The sequence below is a fragment of the Oreochromis aureus genome, linkage group 10 (assembly GCF_013358895.1).
Source record: "Oreochromis aureus strain Israel breed Guangdong linkage group 10, ZZ_aureus, whole genome shotgun sequence".
Classification (NCBI taxonomy): Eukaryota; Metazoa; Chordata; class Actinopteri; order Cichliformes; family Cichlidae; genus Oreochromis; species Oreochromis aureus.
The window spans coordinates 11,518,293-11,542,414 of record NC_052951.1 but is presented as its reverse complement, the minus strand read 5'-3'; the positions used below and the strand labels follow the sequence as shown (position 1 = coordinate 11,542,414).

Below are 24,122 nucleotides of genomic sequence, written 5' to 3'. Positions count from 1 at the left end.
ACGTTTCAGGATGTATAATTTGCTCGTTATCAAATTATCAGTATCTTTGGAAACATTTAATACATCGTGATGGTTTCATTGCTGAGTGGTTTTCTGTTGTAGAATTAATATTCATAATAATATTTATACAGAAGTTTTACAAGCCCTCACAGTAAAAATGTATGAATTAAATGTCACTGATGGGCTCTTTTCAAAAACATCAGCGTCTGTGTCACACTGATTTTGATTAACTGACTTATTTTATTGTAACCAAACCTATGCTCATATTGTTGTCTTGTTTTTCCTTTAGTGAGGTGGTTTCCTTCCACTTGTAGCAGGACCAGTACGTCTGCAGATGTAGTTCAGCGGTGGTGGCTAAAACCAACAGGAGCAGTTAACTTCAGGTTGCCACACCACAGAGCTAACTAGCAATAGCTAGCAATCCCAACTTGGCAAAAGTGTTCCTAGCCAGGTAAAGAGCATAAAAAGTGAGGAATGACTGTGATGATGAGTTTATATGTGGCATATCATCACAGGTCAGTTGCCTTACAGGTGTGAATAGAAGTGTCTTCAGGACACGTAGGGCCGTGATATCCCAATACTGTGTGTACGAATCTGAAAGGGAACTCATTTCACCTTTACACTGGCAGCTGATGCAAAATGTGTGCACTGTGAGAGCTACAGTAATGTAAAGGACAGATGGAAGCTGTGAATAAACAAAGTAAATGACTAAAAAAATAGCTCAGAATGCAGTATGCAAGCAGCCTTTAATAACTCACATCATTCTGAATTATTGATCTAAGTGTTTGGGTAGCAACATAGCAGCCACAAGTAAAAACACATGCTTTAATATACTTAAGTATTTTCCTGCTTGGAGGTGATTTAAAAAACAAACCTGAAGAGAAAGGCAGTGTTGAGTTAATGAGCTTATAGTTAAACTGTTGGTTCGCATGTTAAAGCCAGCAAAACTGGTTCAGTCTGTCACTTTGGATCATAGGAAGGTGTTTTCCATACAATAGATATTACATACAAAGCAAAACACAGCTCAGAGCTAATCCTGTTCCTGTGTTTCTTTCCCTTTCCTGCACAGTGTGTTCCGACACTTAATCCAGGTGGGTCCGGACACCTTCTGGTTTACTCTCAATGAGCTGCACTGCCCGTCCTCTTACATCCCACACCACCCCGACCTCCAGCTGAACGGCACGGGCAGGCCGAGAGACGAGTTCTCGGACAACGTGTTCAAACTGCTCAAGGAGGAGTTTGGCTCCGTTACTGAGACAGTTAACCAGCCAGTCAGCTAATGAGCTGCTGCTTGATGAAATTGACTCACCTCACAAACGGACGGCTTATTGAACCACGACTCCAACAGGTCAATTAGCTGAAAGAAAGTCTGTCAGCTGTGCCAAATAGTTGATCACCTAGCTCTGTGGAATCAAGAGCTACTCTGTCATTTACAAATATTACTTAGTCATCACCTTGATTATCTAACCTCCTAGCTTCTGCTAGCCCACAATTAGTACTTACTGTACATTAAGATTAGGTGAAAATGGAGCGCTACTGAGTTATGTTTGATTAAAAAGAAAAAACAAAAAGTACCGTATCTGATATTTTTGGCTCTTGCCTTATTTTCCCCAGGAGGGAATCACAGCAGATGAATCCAAACACATTTTTACATCATATGACCTTCTTGATGTAATCCTCTCATTTATCCAGGCTTGGGACCAGCAGTAAGAGTATACTAGCTTTGGAAGCCCTGAGGGTGGCTGTCTCCTCCACCAAGGAGCCGCTAAAAAAATACATGAAAATTGTATAAATATGGTTACAGCTGTTGATTGGGTTTTTTCTGAAGTTCAATTCAATTCAGTTTTATTTATATAGCGCCAAATCACAACAACAGTCGCCTCAAGGCGCTTTATATTGTACAGTAGATTGTACAATAATAGATTCAGAGAAAAACCCAACAATCATATGACCCCCTATGAGCAAGCACTTTGGCGACAGTGGGGAAGGAAAAACTCCCTTTTAACAGGGCCTGATTATTTAAGACCTTGTATGTGAGGAGCAGGATTTTGAATTCAATTCTGGATTTAACAGGAAGCCAATGAAGGGAAGCCACAACAGGAGAAATCTGCTCTCTCTTTCTAGTCCCCGTCAGTACTCTTGCTGCAGCATTTTGGATTAACTGAAGGCTTTTCAGCGAGTTTTTAGGACTTCCTGATAATAAAGAATTACAGTAGTCCAGCCTGGAAGTAATAAATGCATGAACTAGTTTTTTAGCATCACTCCGAGACAGGATATTTCTAATTTTAGAGATGTTGCGCAAGTGGAAGAAAGCAGTCTTACATATTTGTTTAATATGTGCGTTGAAGGACATGTCCTGGTCAAAAATGACTCCAAGGTTCCTCACAGCGTTACTGGAGGCCAAGGTAATGCCATCCAGAGTAAGAATCTGCTTAGATACCATATTTCTAAGATTTTCAGGGCCGAGTACAATAACCTCAGTTTGATCTGAATTAAGAAGCAGAAAGTTAGCGGCCATCCAGGTCTTTATGTCTTTAAGACATTCCTGCAGTTTAACTAATTGGTGTGTGTTACCTGGCTTCATGGACAGATAGAGTTGGGTGTCATCTGCATAGCAGTGAAAATGTATGCTATGTCTTCTAATGATGCTGCCTAAGGGAAGCATGTATAATGTAAACAGCATTTGTCCTAGCACCGAACCCTGTGGAACGCCATAATTGACCTTAGTGTGTGGAGAGGACTCTCCATTTACATGAACAAATTGGAGTCTATTAGATAGATATGATACAAACCACTGCAGCGCAGTACCTGTAATACCTACAGCGTGCTCTAATCGCGCTAATAGATTATTATGGTCAACAGTATCGAACGCTGCACTGAGGTCTAGCAGGACAAGCACAGAGATGAGTCCACTGTCAGAGGCCGTAAGAAGATCATTTGTAACCTTCACTAAAGCTGTTTCTGTGCTGTGATGAGCTCTGAAACCTGACTGAAACTCTTCAAATAAGCCATTCCTCTGCAGATGATCTGTTAGCTGTTTGACAACTACTCTTTCAAGGATGTTTGATATGAAAGGAAGGTTGGAGATTGGCCTATAATTAGCTAAGACTGCTGGGTCTAGGGATGGCTTTTTGAGTAAAGGCTTAACTACAGCCACCTTGAAGGCCTGTGGTACATAGCCGATTATTAGAGATAGGTTGATCATATTTAAGATTGAAGCATTAATTAATGGCAGGACTTCTTTGAGCAGTTTTGTAGGAATGGGGTCTAAAAGACACGTTGATGGTTTGGAGGAAGTAATTATTGAAGTTAACTCAGAAAGATCAATTGGAGAAAAGAGTCTAAATGAATATCAATGGTACTGAGAGCAGCTGTAGATAATATTACATCTGTGGGATGATTATTGGTAATTTTTCTCAAATGATTAAAATTTTATTTGTGAAGAAGTTCATGAAGTCATTACTAGTTAACGTTAAAGGGATGGTTGGCTCAGTAGAGCTGACTTTTTGTCAGCCTGGCTACAGTGCTGAAGAGAAACCTGGGGTTGTTCTTATTTTCTTCAATCAGTGATGAATAGTAAGATGTTCTGGCTTTGCGGAGGGCTTTCTTATAAAGCAACAAACTATTTCTCCAGGCTAAATGATCATCTTCGAAATTTGTGACACGCCATTTCCTCTCCAGCTTACGCGTTATCTGCTTTAGGCTACGTGTTTGAGAATTATACCACTTCTGATTTGAGACCTTAGTTTTCACCGGAGCTACAGTATCCAGAGTCGTACGTAGTGAGGAGGTAAAATTATTAACAAGATGATCGACCTCTGTTGGAGTAGCGTTCAGATAGCTGCTCTGCTCTATGTTGGTACAGGGCATTGAAGATGATAACAGTGGGTGGATTATATTCTTAAACTTAGTTACAGCACTTTCAGAAAGACATCTACTTTGATAAAGTCTACTCTCCACTGCTGTGTAATCCATCCATCCCATCCATCCATTCGCTTCCGCTTATCCTTTTCAGGGTCGCTGTCTAGCTGTCATAGGGCGGCGAGGCAGGGTACACACTGGTCGCCAGTCTGTGTAATTCACTCGCATTCACACCTAGTGGCAATTTGGATTATCCAAACCTATCCCCACAAGTGTGTAATCAATTATTGTAAATGTAAATGTTATCAGGAAATGATCAGACAGGAGGTGGTTTTCAGGAAACACTGTTAAATCTTCAGTTTCTATGCCATATGTTAAAACAAGATCTAGGGTGTGATTAAAGTGGTGGGTGGGTTCTTTTACATTTTGAGAGAAGCCAATTGAGTCTAATAACAGATTAAATGCCATGTTGAGGCTGTCATTCTTAGCATCTACATGGATGTTAAAATCACCCACAATAATTATTTTATCTGAGCTGAGCACTAAATCAGATAAAAAGTCTGAGAAATCAGACAGAAACTCTGTGTAAGGCCCAGGTGGACGATAGATGATAAGAAGTAAGACTGGTTTCTGAGTTTTACAGCTGGGGTGGACGAGGCTAAGCATCAGGCTTTCAAATGAATTAAAAGTCTGTCTTGGTCTTTCGTTGATAAATAGGCTGGTGTGAAAAATTGCTGCCACACCGCCCCCTCGGCCTGTGCTTCGAGGTTTCTGGTAGTTAGAATGACTCGGGGGTGTTGATTCATTTAAACTAACATAATCATCCTGCTGCAACCAGGTTTCTGTAAGGCAGAGTAAATCGATTTGTTGATCAATTATTAAGTCATGTACTAACAGAGACTTGGAGGAGAGAGACCTAATATTTAATAATCCACATTTCACTGTTTTACTCTTTGGTTCAGATGTGGATACTGTATTGTTCTTTCTTTGTGATTTTTTATGTTTAAGTTGTTTATTGCTGGTTTTTAGTTTGTTTTTTGTCTGTTTGGGAGCTGACACAGTCTCAATGGAGATGGGTTTTTGGGGGTTAGCAGGAGGAGAGAAGCTGCAGAGAGGCGTGTAAGACTGCAACTCTGCTTCCTGGTCCCAACTCTGGATAGTCATATTTTGGGGGGTTTAATAAATTGGTCCATATTTCTAGAAATGAGAGCTGCTCCATCCAAAGTGGGATGGATGCCGTCTCTCCTAACAAGACCAGGTTTCCTCCAGAAGGTTTGCCAATTATCTATGAAGCCCACATCGTTTTTCGGATTCTAAACTGACCGTAGGTGTGAATGTGAGTGTGGATGATTGTCTTTCTATGTTAACCCTGGACAGTTTAACTTGTACCCCTCACTTCATGGTAGCGCAATAAGTGGGAGAACACCTATTCCGACACCCATATCTTAGATTAAGCTAATAGTATTAGTGCGCTGTTATCAAACGTTATTCAAAACTTTACATGGAAGAGATAAGAGTGCGTGCGTATATGCTCACTTCTGACGATGATAATATGATAAGGTGTTATCTCATCTGTACTTGAAAGTACTTCAAACACCACATGCACATGCAATGTTATCTGTGTGTCTAACGATCTATAAGTGAGCAAAGACAGTGTTATAAATATTTTGAGTCATTTCTATGCCTTGAAAGTACTTACTCAGTACTTACTCAGCACACACACAGATATTATATTCAAAATCATAACGGTCACGCCTTCGATTTCTTACCGCTACTTTTCGTACAGCATCCAGGAAATGACGTAGACTGTTTCTACTGCTTCATTTGCATTTTACATTCACTCTGTGGGCACATCTCCGCTAAAATCTCATATAAACCATTTCTACAACCACCAAACACAACGAAAACAAGCCATGATTAAAAGAGCAGTTACGTAAATGCACACAAGTCCACTAAACAAACAAAACTGAACCACAAATTCATCAGACCTCATGTAACCGGATAAAGAAAGGCTGGTTATCTTCCAGAGCTATCACCGATTCCAAACACCAAGCTTCACCACACTCTGACTAAAATTCACTGAAAGAGCCGCAAAAGAAGACCACAAAAACCACCACAGTTATCTAGAGAATCTAAAGAACAGCACAAATTCCAAAGCATGTAAAACACAAGAGCTGTGTCAAATGTTTCACTTGATTTATACGTTATTTATACCTCGAGCACCCTTTTTTCTTTTTTAATCTTTTTTTTTTCTCCTAATGTATTCCTTTTTTGTTTACCGACTTGTATTTGTATACATGAGTTGTAAAAGATACTGCAAGCTGTGACATTTTTCCTGCCCTTTCTATAACTGCATTATTATGTATATTTGTTGTTTAGTTGTTCAACTTAAAAAAGTAAAAAAAAGAAAAAAATATTGGCTCAAAGTATTTTTAGGCCTGTTAATAAAATTAAATAATTTCTGCTGTTTAATACCTAAAAAATTCAACTGACATGGTGTTCAATGTGTGCAAAATTGGGCCTTTTTGTTCAACGTCTGGATATTTATGTGTTGGCAGTGCTGTAATTTTTCACAGTTTCACTTTAGAAACATAAAACTTTGCACAGATGATGTTTATACTGAATTTCGGGAATTAAATGTCTGCAGCTCAGACACAAGCATTTCACTACATGTTGTACCCTGTATGATTGTGTATGTGACAAATAAAGGTTGTTTGTTTCTTTGTTTGTTGTGAAATGTGAACTGAAGCATGTTTTTAAAAGGGTTATATGTTAAAAAAATAAATAAAAAAATTAGGCGGGAATAAAATCTACTCACTTTTTCTGTGTTCCAGTCTCAGTAACTTTGACACAGTAATATCTGCTGCAATATTTACACCTCTGATGACATTTCACAAGTGTTAGCTTTCTTTTGATACCACGATTGTATACACAGAGTTTGTAATTGCACTCAATTAATTTGGGGCATTTCATTTTCGAGCAGGAAGCTCAGAAAACCCTTTGGGGCTCAGGTTAAAGAACTGGACCACTACAGGTTTTAGAAAACCCATCCAGAATAATTTTGTCCATCTGGGCCCATATAGGGACATCAAAGGTCAAAACTTCTGTTGCCCTGTGGAGGTTAAGCGTGGGTTTGCCCTGCTCACACACTCCCGCCCACAACTACCCACTGTGAGCCCATGCAAGTAATAACGTTTTGGCACATTACTTATGATAAGAAGCCACCATGAGGGGAAATACAGTTGTGGAGAAGATGAAACCAAAGCACCTGTTTGATTACACTGTCAGAAATATGAGGCTGGGAGGAGGCGACTGATGCAAAGCCCCAGGGAAAAGGAAAGTTAACGATTTTTTCATTCCAAAAATCATTTATACAGTTCAGTGGTCTACAGACAGACTGAAGAGAGAAACAAAGCTAGTATCGATCTGATACCAATACCAGTGCTGGTTTGTCAATATTATAAATATTTGGATCAAGCCGCCCACCTACAGACTCATCGACAATAGATTTGTTTGCCTTGAAATGGAACCTTTAATCTCCATATTTTGACTTTTTCACAAAGTATCGAGTTTAATGTTGAAATAGAATAGAATAAACCTTTTTATCCCACAAATGAGAAATGTGGGTGTTACACAGCAAGAGGAATATAAAATATAGAAGGAAGACGCAGAGTGGTTCTATATACATACACACAGATATACAGATAAAAGTGTACAGAGATATTTACACAAGGGGTGAATGATCCTGGTGAAATATACAGTTCAGTTCAGTTCAGTTCAGTTCATTTTTATTTCAAACATGTGCCTTCACAATCATTTCCAAATATCATTTCATTATTTGTTTGAAAAGGAGTAGGCAGAAGTAATTACTTATTTGTCCCTACCCCCTCAAGTTTTACCTCTCATTCTTTTAATTTTCTTTTAGTCTTAAATTAAACAAACAACATATGAAACAAAAGTACAGCAAAACAAAACAAAACATGCATAAATAAAAAAAAAGAAATTAGCAAGCCCCACCACAGTATAGTTTCTTTTATATGAAAAATACAGAATGTGTATATTTGCATATTCATAAGTTATGGAAAAACAAACAAACCCAAAAAAAAAACAACAACCAAGAACCACAATACCATTACCAGCAACATTACCGTCCTGGGTTAACCCCGTTTTCTTCATTCTTATACTTATTTAAAATTTGTTTTTTATATTTTACTTTAAACTGGCTTACGTTTTTACTTTCTTTTATTTCTTCTGTTAGACTGTTCCATAATTTAACTCCTGCAATTGAGAGAGACATAGTTCTTAAAGTTGTTCTAGCACTTTGTATTTTTAAATTCCATTTCCTCTTAAGTTATACCCACCTTCTCTTTCTATGAACAATTTACAGATTTCTTTTGGAAGCAATTTATTTCTTACTTTATACATTATTTGCGCTGTTTTAAACTCCACCAAGTCTTTGAATTTAATAGCTTGCATTTTGACAAAGAGTGCATTTGTATGGTCCCTGTACCCCACATTATTTATTAATCTAATGGCCCTTTTCTGTATTATAGTTATTGTTTGTGTATTACCTTTGTATGTGTTTCCCCAAACCTCTACACAGTAGCTCATATATGGCAGTAGTAAAGCACAGTATAATATGTGCAGTGCTTTCTGATCCAACATATGCTTTGCTTTCCCCAGGACGGCAATGCCCCGTGCCATTTTCCCCCGAACATAAGTAATGTGTGGCTTCCAGCAGAGCTTGTGGTCAATGATCACACCAAGAAATTTTATTTCATTTACTCTTTCTAAATATACATTGTCAACACATATTTCTATTTTGATGTTTTTCTTTTGTTTTCCAAACAACATAAATTTGGTTTTATCTAGATTCAATGATAATTTATTTATATCAAACCACTTCTTTAATATTGTTAATTCCTGTGTGATCATCTCCAAAACCTGTGGCAATTCCACCCCTGAACACAGTATATTTGTGTCATCAGCAAATATTACAAACTTTAAAATCTCCGATACTCTGCAAATATCATTTAAGTACATAATAAACATTTTGGACCCAATACTGAACCTTGAGGTACTCCACAAGCTATATCCATCAGATTAGATTTATATTCATTTATTTGTACATATTGTTGCCTATTCCCTACATAGCTTTTAAACCATTCCAAAACCACTCCCCTAAACCCATACTTTTCCAGTTTTTTTAATAAAATTTCATGATTAACAGTATCAAACGCCTTCTTTAAATCTAAGAAAATGCCGAGTGCATACCTCTTATTATCCATACATTCCGTTATCTTTTCCATTAAATCTATCAGTGCTAAAGCTGTTGATCTGTTACTTCTGAACCCATACTGACTATCTGTCAGTAATTCATATTTTTCACAAAACTGTCAAATCTTTTATGAAAAGTTTTTCAGTATCTTAGAGAACTGGGAGAGTATTGACACTGGTCTATAGTTTGTAAAATGATGCCTTTCACCGGTTTTGTAAATGGGAATAACTTTAGCAACTTTCATTTTTGTGGAAAAACCCTTTTGAAACGACAAGTTGAATATGTATTTTAATGGTTTTACAATCCCATCAATAACTGTCTTTACTGTTACCATATCAATATCATTCCAGTCTGTACTGGTTTTGTTCTTAAGTCCTCTAACTATGTCATAAATCTCTTTCTCTTCCACTGCTCTTAAAAACATTGAGCTACTATTCCTTTCAATATTTTCCCCAGTGTCCCTTTCTATTCCATCAACCTTTATTTCTTCTGCCAGTTTTGGCCCTATGTTTACGAAGAATTCATTAAAGCCATTTACTATCTCTTCCATGTTATTAATACTTCTTGTCCCTTCTATAAAGTACCCAGGGTAATCATTATTCCTTGATTCATTTTTGATTATACTGTTTAATACATTCCATATATCTCTTGTGTTATCTTTATTGTGTTCTAACCTTTTAATGAAATACTCTCTTTTACAGGATCTCATTATATTAGTTAATTTATTTTTGTAAGTTTTATACTTCCTTTCAGTTTCTATTGTTCTCTTTTTTATGAATTCTCGATATAGGGTATTCTTTTTTTTGCTGGCATTTTGTAGTCCTTTGGTCATCCATGGTCTTCCTGCATAGTTGTGTTTCCTATTGATTTCAATTACTGGGCAGTTTTTATCAAGTAATGTGTTAAATGTTCTTAAAAATCCTTCGTAAGCTTTTATTAACTTCTGTTTGTTCATATACAATATTCCAATCTTGCTTTAAAAGTTCATTTCTAAGACAGTTTAATGTTTTCTCTGTTCTTATTCTTTTGTAAATAATCTTGTGTCCATCGCTGTTGACTTTATAATGGCAATTATAAGATGCAAAGACTGGTAAGTGGTCACTTATATCATTGATTAACAACCCACTTTTTATATTTCCTTCTATTATATTTGTAAATATATTATCTAATAGAGTTGCACAATGAGATGTTATTCTGGTCGGTCTTGTTATCAGTGGAAATAAACCCATGCTGTACATGGAATCAATAAATTCTTCTGCGCTCTTATTATGATTTGGATTCAATAAGTCAATATTAAAGTCCCCACAAATAAACATTCTTTTCTGATTTATATTTGTAAATAAGTCCTCCATTTTATCCGTAAATATCTCAATCTTAGATCCTGGTGTTCTATATAAACAACTGACAATTAGGTTTTTCCTTTTTTCCATACTTATTTCCACTGACAAACATTCCATCACGCCATCAATAACAGTCGTCATTCTTCCCATTCTTTCGTACTTTAGGTTTTTATCAATGTAAAGTGCCACCCCACCTCCTTTCTTGTTGATTCTGTCTAAATGAAGGAATTCATATCCGTTTATTTTAAAGTCTTCTTCTTTTCCAGGAGTTATCCAGGTCTCTGATATGGCTATCACATTGAATGGCCGTTCAAACTGTGTTATGTAGTCTTTGATGGATTGAAAGTTTGCATATAAGCTTCGACTATTAAAGTGAACCATTGTTATACCCTGTTCTACCTTGATTTCCTTTTTCAGTTGCTCATTTGTATAATAATTGCATTCATTTGTCTTATTGTTAAAGAAATTATAATCAGGATCTATGTTGCTGTCATACATCAATGTCTTATTTTCAATATCTATACGAGTTGTTAGTTGAATATTGTCAGACATCTGCGTTGGTTGTGCACTTGGACGGTCCCATCATATTTAGCACTACTTTGCATTCTGATTTATCAGTTATATTTTTCTAGTTCCGTCATCTCTTTGATGACTAGAACCTTAGCCTGCTCTGGTGTTCCATTTAACTTAATGAATATTTTACAGTCTGATGTCCAAGTTGACTGTATTTTCTTCTGTTTTCTTAATATTCTTGCTTGTCTTGCAATGTCTGCATTTTTCCTGATTAGGTGTTCATTTAAATAAACATTTGTACCTTTTAGCTTTCTTCCTTGCTTGAGCAGTTCTTTTTTCTGTTTTCTATTAACAAAACGAATGATAATGGCAGGTATTTGATTTTTGTTTTTCCTTGGAAGAGGATGGCATCCCTCAAGATCTTTACTGTCCATTTCTATACCCTTGCTTTTGAAAAAGGTCATTACCTGCTCTTCCAAAGAGCGTAGCTCTTGCTCGGGTGGCTCCCCTCTCTCTGATGCTGCTACCCGCGCATATGTCTGATGCTTAGTTTCCAGTCCAGTCAGTATCACATCATTTATTCTTGAATATTGTTCCAGATCTGACACCCTTCCTTCCAGCATAGCAATCTCTTTGTCTTTTTCCTCGCTCTGCCTTCTTAGTTCTTTAATGTCCTCCATTAAATTGAGTATCAGTTTTTGTTGTTTTGAAATAGTTGTTATTTCTTCTGACATAAAGTTTAGGGATTTCTTTATGTCCTCCAGTTCCTCCTCGTTGATGATGCTCCTCTTAGGTGGCATCTTGTCGGTGTTAAGGCCTGTTAGTTGAGAAGCACCGAGCTTGGTAGGGTTAGGCGCTTATCCTCACTGGCTGGTGCTGGGCGCTGACGTGTCCTGGCAGCTAGCCTCCCCTGCTGGTGGTGAAGCCGGGCTTGGCCTGACAGCTAGCCTCTCTGGCTGATGATGGAGCTCGGCTTGGCTTGGCAGCTAGCCTCTCTGGCTAGTGGTGGTGCCCGCCCTGGCCTGGCAGTTAGCCAGCCGCTCTGGCTGGTAGTGGAGCCCGGCCTGGCCTTTCCTTGCAGCTAGCCTCTCAGGCTGGTGTTGGAGCCCGGCCTGGCCTTGCAGCTAGCCTCTCTGGCTAGTGGTGGAGCCCGGCCTGGCCTTGCAGCTAGCCTCTCCTGCTGGTGTTGGAGCCGGCCTGGCCTGGGAGCTAGCCTCTCCTGCTGGTGGTGGAGCCCGGCCTGGCCTGAGAGCTAGCCTCTCCGGCTGGTGGTGGAGCCCGGCCTGGCCTAGCCTCTTCGGCTGGTGGTGGAGCCCGGCCTGGCCTGAGAGCTAGCCCCTCCGGCTGGTGGTGGATCCCGTCCTGGCAGCTAGCCTCCCCTGCTGGTGGTGAAGCCGGGCTTGGCCTGACAGCTAGCCTCTCCGGCTGGTGGTGGAGCCCGGCCTGGCCTAGCCTCTTCGGCTGGTAGTGGAGCCCGGCCTGGCCTTTCCTTGCAGCTAGCCTCTCAGGCTGGTGTTGGAGCCCGGCCTGGCCTTGCAGCTAGCCTCTCTGGTTGAAAATGAGGTTTACACACGGCAGCGATCAGGCAGAGAGTGGGCGGAGTGTAGAAACAAGCTGTAAAGTGAGCAGCAGCAATTAAAAACATTTGATATGTCAATTAAACAGGTGATGAGTGAGATAACCATGTTAAACTGGATTATAGAGTCTGACAGCTGCTGGTAAGAATGACCTGCGGTCGCGCTCCTTCCTACACTGTGGGTGTAAAAGTCCACTGCTGAAGGAGCTGCTCAATGCTCGTACAGTCTCATGCAGGGGGTGGGAGGGGACAGGTCATTATGAGGTCAAGCTCTCCTATGTCCAGTGGAATATCTGCAGCTGAGCAGTGGGTTTCGGGCAGAATGTTTCCAGGCATGTAGTCTTGGAACATCTCCAGATGGATCGTGGATAAGGCCAGGGCCATAGGCACCGTTCATGCAATCCATGTAGAACTGCAAGGGACTTCCTGTTGACAGACAGAAAAAGAGCGGTTAGTGACTTCCTTCCAAACTGTTTTCTCCATGCACTTCATTCCCACGCATTTCTCCTGACCATATGCAGATACCTGGGATGTGGGTGCCATCGTATTTGATATCCATCTCATGCAGACCGGCCTCTGTGGGAGCGTACTTGTCAGCAACTGTGCCATCGTTGTTGTCTGTGATGTCAAGCTTAGCAACTTTGCCTGATGCCATTCGGACCTCACCTAAAGCAGAGGACAAAAACAATGACACACACACATCATTATGATCAAACTATCTGTTTATTAAGTAGACTTGTTACCTGTGACCTCTCCTTTCTGGATGGTGAATGGAATCACCAGGTCAAATGGTCTCAGACTTGCCACATCCAGCCAGATCATTCCCATTGGTCGGTCTGTTGCCTGAGAGACACGCAAGTGCACACGTCAGATCACAGGTTGTTAAGAGATTGTGGCAACAGTTCTGGTTACAGCGACAACATGTCACAGACTAAATTAATACAGGACCTGTAACATCAGAAGGCTGTGGCTTCTTAACATTATGCAGCTCTGCTGAACTGTCCATGTGTTTCAGGCATCCCGTTTTGACATGGAGAGAGAGAATGAGAGAACGCACCCTCTCAGTGATGAAACACCTGCAATGAGAGACAGCAGACAATGATGCAGTCTGATGAAAGGAGACCATGTGTGCTATAGATGACAAAGGGACAACAGGGAGAAGCTGAACAAAAACTGAAGCTGAGAAGGCCGAGAGACCGGAGGCTGAGGTTTTAGATACCCAGGGCTGTTGGGGCATTTGGCTCTGTTGCATGAGCTGGTCTGACGGAGCTCCTTCCAGTACTTGGAGGGTGTAGGCAGGGATGATGGAGGGAATTGAGAGAGGGAAAAAGATAAGGCATTGGAGCGGATTAAAACGGCGTCAAAGTGATATAGCGACACGGCTGCAGCCATCAGGACCAATCACAAAGCCTCTGTAGGGGAATGGATCTGTGCTCCAGGGCACTCGTAAATCCTGTAACCTCAGCAGTTACTGTACTGAGGAGCAACGTAAACACTCTTCATTATCAAGTTCGACTTGTAATGCGCGCCATTTCTACATCAACTGCCTATTCATCTGAAAATGTGTTCTTATACAGACCCCACTCCTTTATACCGTCTTACTGACACTCCACTGAGAAATGAGAACTTTCCTTAAATGCACTTTAAAAGTACTTCATCAGTACTAAATGGCTGAAAAATAAAAACAATTAAAAATGAAGCCAGTACAGCTGTGACAAACAATGTGATTCCTCCAAGAGTCATTCTCATATAAGCTCCCATGTCCACCTTTACAGCAGGAAAAATAGCTGTTTTGGACAGCATGGGCAGTTTCCTGCTTTCACAGCAACACAACATATGTGACTTTATTGGCTTTAACAAAGATATTCAATCAGGGCTTTGGCATCTGGGACTGCTTATGCATTTACTTCAGTCGGTGGCATCTGTCACTCTTATTAGCACTCACTTAAATTGCTTATGTAGAATTTGAGAAAAGCTTATCTTGGGTCTTGCCCACGTCCTATCTACTCGAGTTATCTCTACCCATAGGTGCTTCATGTCGTTGACTTGACGCAGCTTAAGACTCATCATAAGACACTACTGCTTCTCTAACTCGAGGGTCATTCTTGACAACTGTACTCTGCCTGTTTGCGATTGTTTTGACTGAGACTGAAAACTCAGTTTTATTCATGAAAGTTGCCAAAACAGCATGTATGTCATGATCCTGGGTCCTTTTGACCCAGCGTTTTGTGTTTTCTATTATTGTGATTTTGGTTCTGTCCTTCCTCTGTGTAGTGTTTATTCAGTTCTGCCCATGTGTTCCTGTGTTTAGTCCGCGTTTCTTAGTCTGTGTCCTTGCTTGTGTAGTTCCTGTTTTATTGTGAAGGTCTGTGTCTGACGTCAGTGTGTTCAGTTTACTTTTCCCTGTCTCGTCAGGTCGGATTACTCCCAGCTGTGCCCTCCTTTTGTGTCTCATTCCCTCGTTATCCTTCTGTGTATTTAAACCTCGTGTCTGCCTCTGTTAGTTGCTGTTTCGTCTGTGTTGGTTCCCCTAGATGTCCCTCGTCTCTCCATATGTGTTCCTCGGACCTCCCTGCATCTTCGTTTCTGGTTTGCTTTGTTAGTTTTCCCCAGTTTAGGTTACCGGTTAGGGTCACTTGCGATTCCTGTTTATTTGCCTTTCTGTTAATAAATTCTTACTTGCACTTGAGCTGCTGCTGCCGGTCCTAATTAACTCCCACACGGCTTGCACCTGCAAACCGTGACAGCACGAAACAGCCAACATGGACCCAGCAGCTTGCGACCCTTCGAGGAGCTGAAGGATGACATCATTTTCTCCGTTGAGAACCTTCTCAGCCTGTGGTTGGAACATCCCGGAGGAGCTTCGTCGCTGTGGAAACTACGCCTACAGCGGCTCTTCTCTGGTCTTCCGTGGCTGTTTGGCTCGCTCTCTCCGACCATTCAGGCCTTCCTTCAGCGCACACCTCACCTGCTCTCTGCCACTCCTGCCTCGCCGCCCGACTCGCTTGAATGTGATCTTGCCTGGCCCGTCGGGCCGTCGGCGAGGAGGAAATGTCGTCGCGCCGCGCCGCGCCACCCCACAGCGGACATCCGGACTTTTAATTCGCCGGTTGTGGAGAGTGAGGGCTCTTTTTTCGGACTATGTGACTGTTCATTCTGGGGCTGTCTTCTGTGCGGCAGATGATTTTGAGAACAGCTCATCGCCTGCTCAGCAGCCGCTCTCTGCTCAGTTTCCTGGTGTCACTCCACCGCTGCTTTCAGAAGCCAGGCCCTGCAGGAGGAGCAAGCAGCGGCGAAGGAAGGATTATGTGGTGGAGGACACTGGGCTTACTCCGCTACAATCCTTTGCTTTGTTTTTGGGACTTCCACGTTCGAGCTACACAAACTTCCCACCTCCTCGTCCCAGCCTCGCTCCGCCACGGCTGCCCAGCCTCCAGTGGCTCACTTAGCTGCCCAGCCTCCAGTGGCTCACTTAGCTGCCCAGCCTCCAGTGGCTCACTTAGCTGCCCAGCCTCCAGTGGCTCACTTAGCTGCCCAGCCTCCAGTGGCTCACTTAGCTGCCCAGCCTCCAGTGGCTCACTTAGCTGCCCAGCCTCCAGTGGCTCACTTAGCTGCCCAGCCTCCAGTGGCTCACTTAGCTGCCCAGCCTCCAGTGGCTCACTTAGCTGCCCAGCCTCCAGTGGCTCACTTAGCTGCCCAGCCTCCAGTGGCTCACTTAGCTGCCCAGCCTCCAGTGGCTCACTTAGCTGCCCAGCCTCCAGTGGCTCACTTAGCTGCCCAGCCTCCAGTGGCTCACTTAGCTGCCCAGCCTCCAGTGGCTCACTTAGCTGCCCAGCCTCCAGTGGCTCACTTAGCTGCCCAGCCTCCAGTGGCTCACTTAGCTGCCCAGCCTCCAGTGGCTCACTTAGCTGCCCAGCCTCCAGTGGCTCACTTAGCTGCCCAGCCTCCAGTGGCTCACTTAGCTGCCCAGCCTCCAGTGGCTCACTTAGCTGCCCAGCCTCCAGTGACTCACTTAGCTGCCCAGCCTCCAGTAGCCCAGCTCCCAGGGTCATCTGCTCACTCACACTCAGTTCAGTCTCCAGTGCCTCCAGTGTCCCCCGTAGTTCAGTCTCCAGTGCCCCCAGCGTCACCTGTAGTTCAGTTTCCCGTGCCCCCAGCGTCACCGGTAGTTCAGTCTCCAGTGCCCCCAGCGTCACCGGTAGTTCAGTCTCCAGTGCCCCCAGCGTCACCTGTAGTTCAGTCTCCAGTGCCCCAGCGTCACCTGTAGTTCAGTCTCCAGTGCTCTCAGCTTCACCCTCAGTCCAGGCCCCAGTGCCGCCTGTAGTCAGGCCCCAGTGCCGCCTGTAGTCCAGGCCCCAGTGCCGCCTGTGGTCCAGGCCCCAGTGCCGCCTGTAGTCCAGGCCCCAGTGCCGCCTGTGCCCCGTGCTCAGGCCCCCTGTGCCCCCGTGGCTCCAGTCTCACACTCTCGCTTTAGGCAGGGAGAAGGTCTTAGTTCCACCCAGGAGATTCTTGCTCTTTAGCTGCTTCAGGCGAGTTATGCACTCCAGGGCTTCCCCAGAAGCTAGGTTTCACCCCCAGCTATTACTGGACCCCTGAAGATTAAGCAGCCCTCAGAGAACTCCTCCATGTTAGTGTTGCCTGGGCAAAGCCAGTGCTCCATGCAGTGCCAGCTGCCTTTATGTCGGCTAGTGGACTCTTTGCCTCGTGTCTCCGCTGGAGGTCCGAAGGACCGCTCCGCCATCGTCTCGTGTCTCCGCTGGAGGGTCCGAGGGACCGCTCCGGCCTTCGTCTCTAGTCTCCGCTGGAGGGTCCGAGGGACCGCTCCGGCCTTCGTCTCGTGTCTCCGCTGGAGGGTCCGAGGGACCGCTCCGGCCTTCGTCTCTAGTCTCCGCTGGAGGGTCCGAGGGACCGCTCCGGCCTTCGTCTCTAGTCTCCGCTGGAGGTCCGAGGGACCGCTCCGGCCTTCGTTCGTGTCTCCGCTGGAGGGTCCGAGGACCGCTCCGGCCTTCGTCTCTAGTCTCCGCTGGAGGTCCGAGGACCGCTCCGCCTTCGTCATCAGTCTTCCTGGAGGATCCAAGGGACCCGTCCAGCCTGCAGCGCCTCCGGCTTCCACGCCGCCTGCTGCAGCGCCTCCGGCTTCACGCCGCCTGCTGCAGCGCCTCCGGCTTCCACGCCGCCTGCTGCAGCGCCTCCGGCTTCCACGCCGCCTGCTGCAGCGCCTCCGGCTTCCGCCGCCTGCTGCAGCGCCTCCCCTCCGGCTTCCACGCCGCCTGCTGCAGCGCCTCCGTCCCGGCTTCCACGCCGCCAGCTGCAGCGCCTCCGTCTCCGGCTTCCACGCCGCCGCCAGCTGCAGCCTCTTCGTCCACGCCAGCTGCAGCGCCTCCGTCTCCGGCTTCCACGCCGCCGCCAGCTGCAGCGCCTCCGTCTCCGGCTTCCACGCCGCCGCCAGCTGCAGCGCCTCCGTCTCCGGCTTCCACGCCGCCGCCAGCTGCAGCCTCTGCGTCCACGCCAGCTGCAGCGCCTCCGTCTCCGCTTCCGCCGCCGCCAGCTGCAGCCTCTGCGTCCCACGCCAGCTGCAGCGCCTCCGTCTCCGGCTTCCACGCCGCCGCCAGCTGCAGCGCCTCCGTCTCCGGCTTCCACGCCGCCGCCAGCTGCAGCGCCTCCGTCTCCGGCTTCCACGCCGCCGCCAGCTGCAGCTTCACCATCCACGCCAGCGGCAGCCTCACCATCTACGCCGCCAGCTGCAGCGCCTTCCGTCTCCGGCTTCCTCGCCGTCACCTGCGGCCTCTTAGTCTCCGGCTTCCTCGCCGTCACCTGCGGCCTCTTCGTCTCCGGCTTCCTCGCCCGTCACCTGCGGCCTCTTAGTCTCCGGCTTCCTCGCCGTCACCTGCGGCCTCTTAGTCTCCGGCTTCCTCGCCGTCACCTGCGGCCTCATCGTCTCCGGCTTCCTCGCCGTCACCTGCGGCCTCATCTGCCACGCCTGCAGCACCCTCCGAGTCTTCAGCGTCGCCTGGTCCAGCCTCCGAGTCTTCAGCGTCGCCTGGTCCAGCCTCCGAGTCTTCAGCGTCGCCTGGTCCAGCCTCCGAGTCTTCAGCGTCGCCTGGTCCAGCCTCCGAGTCTTCAGCGTCGCCTGGTCCAGCCTCCGAGTCTTCAGCGTCGCCTGGTCCAGCCTCCGAGTCTTCAGCGTCGCCTGGTCCAGCCTCCGAGTCTTCAGCGTCGCCTGGTCCAGCCTCCGAGTCTTCAGCGTCGCCTGGTCCTACCCTGTCGGGGTCTGCAGCTGACTGGCCACTTTCCAGGCCACTGGCCAGGCGACATCGCCGTCGTGGGCGGCCCCCGGACCGCCTTCGCCTGAGTCGCCGCCATTGCCTCCCTCACGGCCGGCCCCCTGAACTGTGCCCGCGTCGGCGCCGCTGCCGTCCTCACGGCCGGCCCCCTGAACTGTCCGGGCTCCTGGGTTGTCGGCCCCGGGCCGCCCCTGACCTGGGTCCACATCGCCACCGTGGCCTTCCGCACGGTCGGCCCCGGAACTGTTGGGACTTCTGTGCGGTCGGCCCCTGGCCGCCCCTGAACTCTTCTGTTTTGGACTCTGTTTTTGGGGCTCCAGTGTGCGTTTTTGTTGTTGTTTTTGGTGGTGGCTCGTGTTGTGGTTTTGTCCCTCTTGTGCACTGGTTTTGTTTTGCCCGAGCCCTCCGTCCTGGGCCCCCACCGCCCGCCCTGGTCGGGTTTTCTGTTTTGCTGGCTGTTTTTTTTTTTGTTGGGCTGTCTGGGGCCAGCCTTTGAGGGGGGTACTGTCATGATCCTGGGTCCTTTTGACCCAGCGTTTTTGTGTTTTCTATTATTGTGATTTTGGTTCTGTCCTTCCTCTGTGTAGTGTTTATTCAGTTCTGCCCATGTGTTCCTGTGTTTAGTCCAAGCGTTTCTTAGTCTGTGTCCTTGCTTGTGTAGTTCCTGTTTTATTGTGAAGGTCTGTGTCTGACGTCAGTGTGTTCAGTTTACTTTTCCCTGTCTCGTCAGGTCGGATTACTCCCAGCTGTGCCCTCCTTTTGTGTGTCTCATTCCCTCGTTATCCTTCTGTGTATTTTGTGTTGTGTCTTCCTGTTGTGTAGTGTTTATTCTGCGACTTGGAATGGACTGCTAGGGATGTGCTCCCCTCCAAAGCGAACGAGATCACATACTCACCAGGCTGTGGCGCTTGAGAAGTGGATGTAGCTGTGGGTAATGAGAAAAGATGAAAAGAACAATTGATAACTTTTTCGTTACGTCCGATCTGTGTGAAGTTCATAGCCAGTGCTCTGACACAGAGCCATCAACCTCTGAACGCTTAAAAAGCACCAGTGTATCCAGAAAACACATTACATGTCGTGATAAATGCCCTGCCCAAGTGCCCCCTCTCCCCACTGCCTTTCAGCGGCAGGCAGCAGCAAAACAGATTGTCAGAGGAGGCCCAGATGATGATCAAGTTTAACATTGTCTACAATATTGCCAAAGAGTGCCAAAGCACTTTAAGCACAAGCACTATTTCAGTAACTTATCTTTCCTGTAGAACTGTGCTCCAAATAAAGAACTTTGTGTCGACAAGCTTGTTAGTTAATCATTTACAAATCAATATTGTCTGTATGACAGCAATTAAAATAAAGTGAAACATGTAAAACAGTGGGGTTAAGCGATGCGATGAAAAATTTGGGTGCACCTAACTTTTGTGCTGGTGCACCTAAGAAAAAAAGTTAATCCATACAATCTTAGTAATATTTATCACTAGTTTTCAATGTTAAAATTCAAATATTCAAGCAAGTCAATATTCAAGAAAATGCACGTAAAATAAATTAATATTAGTTGTAGTTGGCTTTAAACTTTGGGGTACCGCCTCTCTACTCATTGGCTCCTTTGCCTCCAACAGCACGGTATCCACCAGATTTGGTTCATACCTGAGATATTACAGATTATAAAGTCACATCTACCTTTTTATGCAATTCCCTTCTCACATATACATTGAAACAGAGAAGGTAGGACTGACTAACAACCACAAGAGCTTTCTGAGACTGATTATATACTGATTTTGAGTATAAACACTAGCAAAATGCAAGTTTTGCTGCAGCAGATGTCATTGACTGCTTCAGGGCTTGCTCCCAGCAGCTGGACAGTGTCCTGGAGTAAAGAACTACATATCTAACTGTTGTGACAGTATCTCCAGTGACAGGTCAGTTCATGTCTACATACTCACTGGCTAAGTTATGGTAGTGAAGGCTCACTGACTCTGTCTTCCACTACTCTCAGACACTGTGTCATATTTTCAGAGGAGCCCAACAAACCACAGATCACTGAGCTGTCCTAACAAATCTCCAGCAATGATGCAACACGTAGGAAGACTGAGTTATAAAGACATGGCAATATTTCAACAAGGTCTTGAATTATGAGGCCCCGTCATATCTTAAACACATTAAGGTACCACATCACCCCGGTACAGCTCTTCACTCTCAGACTAGCTCTTTCTAAAAGTAGAATGGGAGGCAGAGCCTTCAGCTTTCAGGGCTCTGCTCTGAACCAGCTCCCAGTCTGGATTCAGGAGACAGACACCCTCTGTACTTTCAACATTACACTTACAACTTTCCTATTTGATAAAGCATATAGTCAGCCTTGGATCAGGTGACCCTGAACCCTCCCTTAGTTACACTGCAGTAAACCTCTTGTGTGGTTACTTATAGTTACCATTTATGTCTTTATAGTGAGGGTTAATAGTTACTTCCCAACCATTTATTCGTCTTCTATCACTTATTCATCTTCGAGAATGGAGATGTGCATGGCCCGGGAGTCCCTCTGCAAATCTCAACTCTTTGTTACAAACAGTTTTATAAAAGCAACCCCCCCATTGTAAACCCCATATGGTGTGTCATTAACCTAAGACACTGCGTGTGTGTGTGTGCCTTCCTGCTGGTCATAAAAGGGTCATCTCCTCTACACTCTGAATCTAATATAACCACCACTACAGTCTACAGCTGATATTCCACTGGCCCTTAGACAGACCTATTACCTCGGTCTTCAGTGTCATCGTCCTCTATTCCAATGCCCTCTGCCAGTTCTTTCTGTTTGCGGTAATTCAGCAGGAATTGGAGAATGCTGAGGTCTTCCTGGTCACCGGAGCTTTGATTGGAGCTGGCAGACGTACTGGTCCTGCTACAAGTGGAAGGAAACCACCTCGCTAAAGGAAAAACAAGACAACAATATGAGCATAGGTTTGGTTACAATAAAATAAGTCAGTTAATCAAAATCAGTGTGACACAGACGCTGATGTTTTTGAAAAGAGCCCATCAGTAACATTTAATTCATACATTTTTACTGTGCGGGCTTGTAAAACTTCTGTATAAATATTATTATGAATATTAATTCTACAACAGAAAACCACTCAGCAATGAAACCATCACGATGTATTAAATGTTTCCAAAGATACTGATAATTTGATAACGAGCAAATTATACATCCTGAAACGTACTCCTTGATAGAAACTTTGAAAGGCAGAAAACAAAGTTAAGGAACACAGAAAAACGTGGCAGTGAATGCCATGAGTCACATTTTCTTCCTTGTCCTCTTTGACTCCCAGTATACGTGAGACTCAAGCTGACATCACTGTTGAAATCTTACCCAGTGCCTTCATCAGCGCGTGCAGCGCGGAGCAGAAAAGAGCAGCTGTGCGCTCGTAGCTGAGATCCAGATCCTGAACCATGTCCCCGACCAGCAGGCTGCAGTCAGAGTGAATCAACAGAACTGTCAACACCGGTGGAGCCTGGCCAACAAGACAGGATTATAATGAAATACAGTACAAGCTCAGGGCAGCACAGGCTTAAGCAGACCAAGGAGGAAATCGGGTAAACCCTCCAGCAGTTATTTCTGTGTCCATTTTGGGTTAAAAACAAAAACACCTCATAACTACCTGTGGATGCTGGCTGAGTCTCTGAAGGTTGAGTGATATGTCATTAAGCAGGTAGTCAGAGTTCTCATTGATCAGTTCCTTGAGGGAAGCGTATCCACAGACCTTATTGATGTTCCATATGGAGCTCAGCGCCGCCTGGCTGACCAGCAGCGTCTCCTCACCAGCTTTCTCCAGCACAGGATACAGCCAGGTCGTCAACAAGGGACGGAAATCGCGGCCCAGCGCCTGAGCACAGCAGGCGAAGGCCTCCAGTTGGATGCACAGCTGACAGATGTTGCTGTTGAGCTGGTGGATCGTGGATGCAGATCATTTTAGATGTTTCAGTAGCAGCCTGATGAAATTAGCTGTGTCGTTAACCCACTTCAGCCATCCAAACAGATGACCATCTAAGGTGAATTATGCAGATCACTAGCACAGTACACAGATTACCACTTCTGATTCCAGCCAGACTTGTTGTTACTTCATTCTAATCATGCAGTAACAACAAAGATTTATTCCTACTGGCTTTTTAAAATGTGCTTCTTCTATTCTAGAAAAACAAAAACATGTTATCACAGGGTTTACAAAATCCTAAAACATAAAAACATTAAAAAAAAAGCCTTTTTTTATGTTAGATATTAGGAAATAGCTTAAAATTAGTGCATATTTAACTTGTTACACTGCCTTAATGTTGCCTGCATGGGATCTCCTCATCAGCATATGACTGTACCCTGGATGATGATATGTGAGGAGCTTGAACTTGACTATGTGCACGAGAAAATGCTAACTTCCTGGTTTGAGGCCGGATGTGGGGTTGCACATTTCCGGTAGCTTTACTTTGGGTAAATCGCTACTGCGAAGATATACTCCAAAATCATGTCCAAAACTTGAAAATGGAAAGATTGCGTTAAGTTCCAAAGAGCAGAAGGTGGGAACACTCACCACTGTTGTGTCACAAAAAAATCTAATGATAGATTTTGACGTTTAACCACTTAAGCCCCACGTCTCTGGTACCGGGGGCAAAAAGGAGGAGATCACGTTTAATCGGTTATAACGCGGGTTGAGAAATATAAGTCCAGACATGTGTGGTATCCACAGAAACCTCATAATCTCAGCTAAAATGTCATATAAACCATTTCTACAACCACCAAACACACCGAAAATAAGCCGCGATTAAACGAGCAGTTACGTAAATGCGCAGAAGTCCGCTAAACAAACAAAACCGAACCAGAAATTATTCAGACTTCATATAAGTAACCGGTTAAAGATAGGCTGGTTAGCTCCCAGAGCTATCACTGACTCCACACACCAAGTTTCACCACGATCAGACCAAAATTCACTAAATTAGCCGCAAAAGAAGACCACAAAAACACACAGCGGCGCAAATGCTCTAAAACAGAAATTGGTTTACCGTACCGATTATTTTCGCGGTAGCGGTAACCACGTGATTGACGTTTAAAGAGTTTAGATCGATTGGTTGTTTGCATCACTCAACACAAGCAGAACTGCATCACTGCAGCATAAGACACATCGTCCACATTCAGAAGCACATCTCTGTATAGTGACTGGTCTTATTCTTTAAACAGGCAAATGTTCAGCATTCAAACTACAGGTGAACAACAGTCACAGATGTTTCCCGTTGTGTCCACA

The 24,122-nt window shown here is 44.7% G+C and overlaps 1 protein-coding gene across 1 annotated transcript; it reads right to left on the bottom strand.

The window, feature by feature from the left end:
• Nucleotides 1-12,598: 12,598 nt before the first annotated feature.
• On the bottom strand, nt 12,599-22,799 carry LOC120442282. Its single transcript, XM_039618492.1, has 9 exons — nt 22,596-22,799; nt 22,494-22,514; nt 22,205-22,346; nt 21,597-21,764; nt 19,748-19,777; nt 13,517-13,566; nt 13,312-13,411; nt 13,094-13,234; nt 12,599-12,994 (listed from the first exon to the last, which is right to left on the bottom strand). Exons 3-9 carry the CDS (start codon nt 22,284-22,286, stop codon nt 12,834-12,836), a joined length of 732 nt encoding a protein of 243 aa, XP_039474426.1. The 5' UTR covers nt 22,287-22,346; nt 22,494-22,514; nt 22,596-22,799; the 3' UTR covers nt 12,599-12,833.
• Between the last annotated feature and the right edge of the window lie 1,323 nt (nt 22,800-24,122).